This window comes from Fukomys damarensis, unplaced genomic scaffold (genome assembly GCF_012274545.1).
Source record: "Fukomys damarensis isolate Sample0158 unplaced genomic scaffold, DMR_v1.0_HiC HiC_scaffold_13, whole genome shotgun sequence".
NCBI classification, from domain to species: domain Eukaryota; kingdom Metazoa; phylum Chordata; class Mammalia; order Rodentia; family Bathyergidae; genus Fukomys; species Fukomys damarensis.
In genome coordinates, this window is record NW_022900925.1 from 9,881,200 (window position 1) to 9,888,204 (window position 7,005).

The following is a 7,005-nucleotide window of genomic DNA, read 5'->3' on the forward strand; positions in this document are numbered from 1 at the left end:
CTGGGCTACATAGTGAGTTCCAGGTCAGTCTCAACTACATAGTGAGACCCTGTTTCAAAAAACAAAAAACAAACAAAAAAAATGACAGCACATTACAAGGTGAAGTACTGGTACATGGAATTTATAGAGCAAAGATGCACAAATTTGTGCATAATATCCAATTTTGATATAATAGTGACCAAAACTTAAGGGTCCTTATATATAGGATATGTATGTGTGTGTCTATTAGGCATTAATCATAATATTGTATATGCACATGTAATAAAATTACTTGTCAAAGCAAATACTAACTCACTGCAATAGCAAAAAGTAAAAACTAAACCCTTAAAATGTTAATGCGCTATCAACATATTCTCTTCCCTGTATATCACAATTTTATTATTTTTTCCTATGCTTGTATATTAACATAAAATTAGAACCCTAAAGGTCCTAATTTCCTTGTTTTGAAGTCTGTTTCTCCTAGTCCACTTTCCTGGCTCTAAGCATTTGTGGATACAATTCTCTCCCAAATGACCCCATCTTTTAAAACCCAGCTTAAACGCTGCCTCCTTTAAGAAGCATCCTAGCCAGGTGAGGTGGCACAAGCCTGTAATCCTGGCACTGGAAAGCTGAGGTAGGAAGATTGCAAGTTTGAGTCCCACCTGGGCAACTTAGCAAGACCTTGTCTCAAAATTTTAAAGAGCTGGAGGTCAGTGGTAAAGTCTTCTGGGTTCAATTCCTGGTACTGGAAGGAAAAAGGTGGGGGGGAACCTTTCCTTAGAAGCTCCCAACAGGAAGTATGGATAACCCTGAATTTTATTATCACCAGCTCTCTCCCCTTCATGGAAGCATAACTGCATCTACCTTGTATGATGGTGTTCTGTGTGTTCCTCACCTGTCCCATTGAACTGGGGAAGCACCTTGGGGCAAGAACTCTCTTTCATAAGTATACCTTCATGACGCCTAGAATGCACACACGTAGGCACTTTATAAGTCTCAATGTACAAAGGTATGTAGGCTTCCTGCCTCTCTTGTATGCAGTGATGTTAAGATAGTGTGTATTAAATTAGTTGAGATGGAGTGGTTGGATGCTTGGACGGTGGAAAAGATCAAAGTTGGAGAGCAACCCTTCAAGGCTGAGTAGCCTCTAGATCATCCAAATCCACCCTGCACCCGATTCCTTGGGCTCCTCCAAATGCTCAGAAAACACCCGCACACAGGGCTCTGTGATATATATTTATATTTTTTTTTAAATATATATAGATATATTTATATATATATATATATATATAATTACTCTCATTTCATTGTACTTTATCTTTTTTTTTCAGATCTGACACAGGTATTAAATAACTGCAGAGAGACCACTGGGGAGAGGGCAGTGCAGGAAAACATGGGGATCCAGAAGGAAGAGAAATAGATCCAGCAAGAAGAAAAAGGAAAGGTTCCATTAGTAGGTGGAATGTGGATGCTGCAGCACTAATAAAGAAAAAGGAGTTGCAGAGAATGAGGAAGAGAAGGGAAACGAGAAAAGAAAGAGTTAAAATGCTTCTGTAACTAAAGAATACTCAGAGCAGGAGGCCCCTCATTTAACATTCTATGGACATTTTTTTTTTTTTTTAAAGGCAAAAGGGTCTGAAGGAAATGGAGCCAAGAAAGTCAGAGCCCAGAATGAAGGGAGTATTTGAAACTTTCAGGCTGGTATGCAGAGGACAAGGAAGGAGTTAGCGAACAGTTAGTTGGTAACCTGCTAGGAGAAACAAGAGAGAAGGGGTGGGGCAGATCTGGGCTCAGAGGAAGGAGGTGGACTAGTTCCCCAGCCAGCTGATGTCTCCAAGGTGGCCACTGGGGACAGAGCCAAGATGGCTGCCCCTCCCCCCAAGGCTCCCTGGGAAGTGGAACTTGAAGGATATTCTGGGAAGGCAAATGGGGGAAGGGAGCCATCGGTAAAAACAAAGTGGATATTCAGCCTAGGTCAAGCCCGCCTCTCTGAGTAGTGGCTCTTTGGATGACAGAAGGGACCAAGAAGGAATTGGAGTCAGGGACTGCTACAGAACTTTCTAGAAGAATCAATAGGCCTTCTCTTTCAGTCCTTCATTTCCCAGCTCATGGAGTCACCATAGGGGGAAGGAAAAGGCCACAGAACCAACTTGTCCTCAGTTACATATAAATGGCTGCTTTTCAGAGGACAAAATATAGATGGGGAGGAAGTTAAAATTCCTGGAGGAACCAGAAGTCAAAGCCAGCAAGAGAAGGACTGAACAGACAAGGAGAAAGTGTAAGAGAGACAAAAGGTACAATGGCTGGAGTTTAAGAATGGGAGAAGGGAATACTATGTTCACTTCTGGGAACCGTGTGGGTGTGTGTGTGTGTGTGTGTGTGTGTGTGTGTGTGTGTGTGTGAGTGGGCATGTTCTATAGCTCTCAGGCAATGGAGCAGAAGTGGGAGCAATAGGGACATCCCACTGACAGCTAAACCAGAGCTAGAAAGACTCCTAACTCCTCTGTGCCCATTTTAGTAGCCCATCTGGCTGAGCTTAGTATGGGAGAAGATGGCAGAATTTGTGGGTAGTCAGAGAATCACAGTGGGCATCAGACTGGTTTGAGAAGTCAAGGAAAAGGGTGTGAGGCTCAGACAAATCATAGCTCTGTTATAAAAAATACCTTTCGGGTGGGTGAGGGAGGGATGGGGCAGGGTCAGAAACATTCCAGAAGCATCCATGGGAGAGAGGTGTGGGCAAGAGGAAGAGGCCTCAGGTTTTGTTGACGCGGAGTTTGAAAGCCACACGGCCAGCGAACTTGTCTCGCTCATCATCTGTGGCAATATTGGCAGCATTGATACGGCATTCCACGTTCACCTCCACGTTGGGGGTCATATTCAGGAACTTCACGGCCACCAGGGGCTGGGTGTAGTTCACCTGAGCCAGAGGATAAGGGCAAGGATCTAAGCCTGGAAGAGCTCAGCCTCCTTCCCAGGAACCTCAGCCTGCTCCTGAAGAAGACATCATCCCAGGCCTCCCACTGGACTTACATGGAACTTCTTGCCATAGTAGGGGAAGTACATGAGGTCAATGTTGCCATTAGCAGGGAACATGACAAAATGGCCGAGATTCTCAGCATCTTCATCTCGCTATGGAGGTGCAGAAAGGCAGGGAATGAACACATTAGGAAAGGTAAGCACCCAGAAGCTAGCCAGACTTCCCTTTGTACTCCCTTTGCCCAAAATTATTCCTATTCTCAAATCTGTTTCCCTTGAGCTGTACGCCTCTGTGTGTGTGCATGTCATCAGAAGGGGGTGGCCTGTCTCTCTCATCCCTGAAGGGGCTAATGACACGGAAGCCTCCTTCTCCATCACTACCCCAAATTTTTACCCCATCCTTGAGAATCAGTCTCTGGAGCAGAGCCAAGAGAGAACAGATAAATAAGATAAGATAAATAAGATAAGTAAGGGCTCAGTGAGGAAAAGGAGCAGGGAGATGGGAGAGAGCCGGAAGTTTCTAGAGGACAGAGTAGGGCCAGCAGGGTTCCAAAGAAAATGCAGGGGTAGTAAATGGTGCTAATAGATCAACAGCTACTAGATGCCTAAAATGAGCTGAGGAACAGGAGCGAGATGTGAGGGAGAGCAGGAGGCATGGGAAATTGGGGAATAAAAAAGGTGCGAGGCTTAGGGGGAAAAGTCAAAGGCCGGGTCTTTGGTGGCAAAAGGATGTGTCTGTGCCCATAGGAGCAGGATTCTGTATCCTAGAAAGCAAGGGGGCTGGGAGGCCCTTCTGGGCGTTCAAGCCACATCCAAACTCTTACCCCTTTGTCCCTATAGTGTTGGGGCCTCTGGGAGCAAAAAAGATAGGGAGAGATGGATGAATCACATAAAAACTGCGAAGGACAAAGGGGTGGACAAGACCCACAAGCTCACCTTCCCAGCACAGGTGACATTCATGCTCTGGTTCGCTCCTGCATAGAAGTTGATGACCTGGAGTGAAGAGGGAGAATGGTGACAGTGGGATAAGTTGTCACACCACAGACACCCAGCCCTCCAGCTACAGAGCTGAGCCACCAGTTGTTCCACCTCTTGTTCTCTCAGCTTATTCAAACTGCCACAACTCTCTTTAATGCCCATTCACCCCCACGAAAGGACACAACAGTCAACAGTTGATGACCCCAGCCCCCGCCTCCATTCTCTGTGGGGAACAAGGTCATGAGTACCCGGTTCATCTTGATGAATACACAAGGCTGCCCAGTGCTGTAACCATAGTAGGTAGGGTCCCCGATGCCGGAGCAGTTTCCCAGCTGGGTCCGGTTGAACTGGCAGGCACGTTTTGGGTAGTTAAGGACCCCATTATCTGGCTGCTCATAATAGCGCCCAGGACGGCAGAAGTCATTCTTCTGGGCTTGGATAGAGTCGTTGTAAGCTAAGAAGTTGGAAGAGAGGCAGTCACAGGCCTGGTGTTCCATTTCCATGGTTCCAAATCCCCTTCCCACAGTCCTCAATTGGCACATAGCCAGCCCCTCACTCACGCTCCAAGAACTTGTTGAGCTTCTGAACATGCTGGTCCCAGCTTTCAGTGTCACTGATGTTAACAATGACATCAAGATTCTCAGTCTTAGGACGAATCATCAAGCCTGTAGTCAACATGGTCAGGAATAGGGGGTATGTATAAGATGAGGGCCACACACAGAGGAAACAAGGTGGACGTGGGGAACTCCAGGGCACGGGATGGAGTGAAACCCGAGATTGTCTTTATAGGAGGGCAGCCTCCAATGAGCATCTGCCACCTCCCCAGATCACAGAGGTCCTAGCTTCAGCACATGGGAAGGAAGGCAGACTTCAAGAAGAACTTTGCAGCACATGGTGATTGGTTCATTGGAACCAAACTCCTGCAAAGAGCTGTCAGTACCTTTGGGAGGCTCGGAGCAACAGCAGTTAAGAGTGGCCAGTAGAAGAAATCTCATCACTCACCTGGTGTAGCTAGGCGGTCCTGGTACTTGGGGGTGTGGTCAGAGACAGTCTGCAACATCACCCACATGGTGAGGGTGAACATGGCCGTGAGGAAGCCATAGAAGACAAGGTAGAAAAGGAGGATGAAGGCTAGGGAGGAGGAAATAGAGTCAGCAGGTTCTAAGTTTCTTGCCATGACCTCCTCTAACACCACTTACCCTCTACACTGGTGTGGGCCTTAGAGCCACAGGATGTCTTAGAGCTGTCCCCAGGGAGCCAAGAGAAAAGAACAGGAAACAGGCAGTATATCCAAGCTTCCAATTATGACTCCCACCCTCCTCTGATTTTAGGGCACAGTGAGGCCCAACCTTGCAAGAGGCCACAACAGACCTAAAGTCTTGTTGCTGGGACAACCCCACGAATAGGCCACCGTCATTTTGGTCCTTCCCCTCCCCCTCCCCACTCCTTCCCCTCCTTCTTCTCCTTCCCTTTAATTACATTTCAAACTTAACCAGGCGTGGTCCTGAGTGGGTACAGCATCTGTCATTGCTGTGATGATACTCATGCTTAAAATTCTCCTAGACCAACATTTTGTGTGTGTGCGTGTGCACACACCCGCATGTGTACTGTTGGGGATGAAACCCAGAACCCTGTGAACACTAAGAGTGCAGTGTTTGTTTTTTTTTTTTTTTTTTTTTTTTTTTTTTTTTTTTTTTTTTTGAGACAGGGTCTTGCTTTCTAGTTTTATCTGGCTTTGAACTCACTATGTAGCCTAGGTTGGCCTTGAACTTAAGGCAATCCTCTTGCCTCAGCCTCTGGAGGGCTGGGATTACATGCATACGCTACACCTGGTTTCTGCAATGAGTTGAAGATGGTATTGACTACCACTCACAGCAAAACCTACCACCCTGCACAGCCAGAACTCTGAGACTCAAATAGCAAGATATCTCTCTCCTGATGCTCTACAGAAGCTGAAGCTTGAAAGCAATTGCAGAAATAAAAGGCCTAAAACGCTGTCCTAGATACAGCCTCTGAGACAGCTGTCAGAACTTCAGCAATCAACTCATACACACATACAGGACCCTGGGCAGAAGCCATGAAAAAACAGAATCCCCCACAGCCTCCCACTGACCCCATCTCTCCCTCACTTCTGTCCTTTGACCTCCTGTTCGCTCTACCTTGGACCTTCCACCTCAGAAGACACTTCCTCAAAGAAACCTTCAGATTCTCCCAAGCATTCAAGGATCCCTGATGATACTGTGTTGGACTCTCCTTGTGGGCCCTAGACCCTAGTGGGTGGACTGATGGGACAGTGTACAATTAGTGTGGAGATATTATAAATTGTGTCACACAGTGTCCCCTATGCCATGACTCCCCAGTTTGACAATCTCTTTTGGAAGAATTTCACCCCTCACCTGCAGCTGTGCCCACGACCAATCCCTGACCACATACAGGTCCCTCTACACCCTGAGTCCCACAAGCCACTGGGGTCCCATGGTCACACACCCGGCCTGATGATATCCCCATCTCATCACACTGGCCACTCCTCCCCAGGCCAGGGATATATGAGTCCAAAATCCAGCCTAGAAAACCTCACAGCATCACCCTCCCCAGCAGCCCCCCACCTACAAAGCAGTTACAGAAGGTTCCAAATGCCTAATGGTGGGATGTAGACAAACGACTTCCGCTGTGAAGAACCCCCCCCCAGCATCCCCCTTCCAGACCCGCCCTCTCATGAATGTTCCCAGGGTCCAGGGGGTGGGCACGAGCTAAAAATAGACGGGGTTGGCGAGCTAGTGGGAGCAAAGGGAGGGAAGGGGTACTCTCGGGAGGTAGGGGGTGACGTGTGCATCGACTGGCCCCAAGCGAGAGCTGGAGCGGCGCGGGCACGCGCACAAAGCCAGCGACCCCAGCCCGAGGGGGCTCCGCGGGGGGCGGGAAGGCGGCAGTGACCTACTTTCTCCGCCTCCGCAGCGGCCAGCAGCGGAGATTAGATCCGCGATTTGGTCCCCTCCCAGTCCAGAGCCTGGCAGGGGGGCCGGATGCCAGGGACCTGGCAGGGGAGTTGGGGCCTCGCCCACGGGACCCTGC

At 48.3% G+C, this 7,005-nt stretch overlaps 1 protein-coding gene across 1 annotated transcript; it reads right to left on the bottom strand.

The window, feature by feature from the left end:
• Positions 1–1,311: 1,311 nt before the first annotated feature.
• Positions 1,312–5,359, bottom strand: Atp1b2 (ATPase Na+/K+ transporting subunit beta 2). Its single transcript, XM_010614888.3, has 6 exons — positions 4,936–5,359; positions 4,494–4,598; positions 4,182–4,387; positions 3,892–3,948; positions 3,010–3,108; positions 1,312–2,896 (listed from the first exon to the last, which is right to left on the bottom strand). The coding sequence occupies exons 1-6, from the start codon at positions 5,108–5,110 to the stop codon at positions 2,732–2,734; spliced, it is 807 nt and encodes a 268-aa protein (XP_010613190.1). The 5' UTR covers positions 5,111–5,359; the 3' UTR covers positions 1,312–2,731.
• Positions 5,360–7,005: the final 1,646 nt, after the last annotated feature.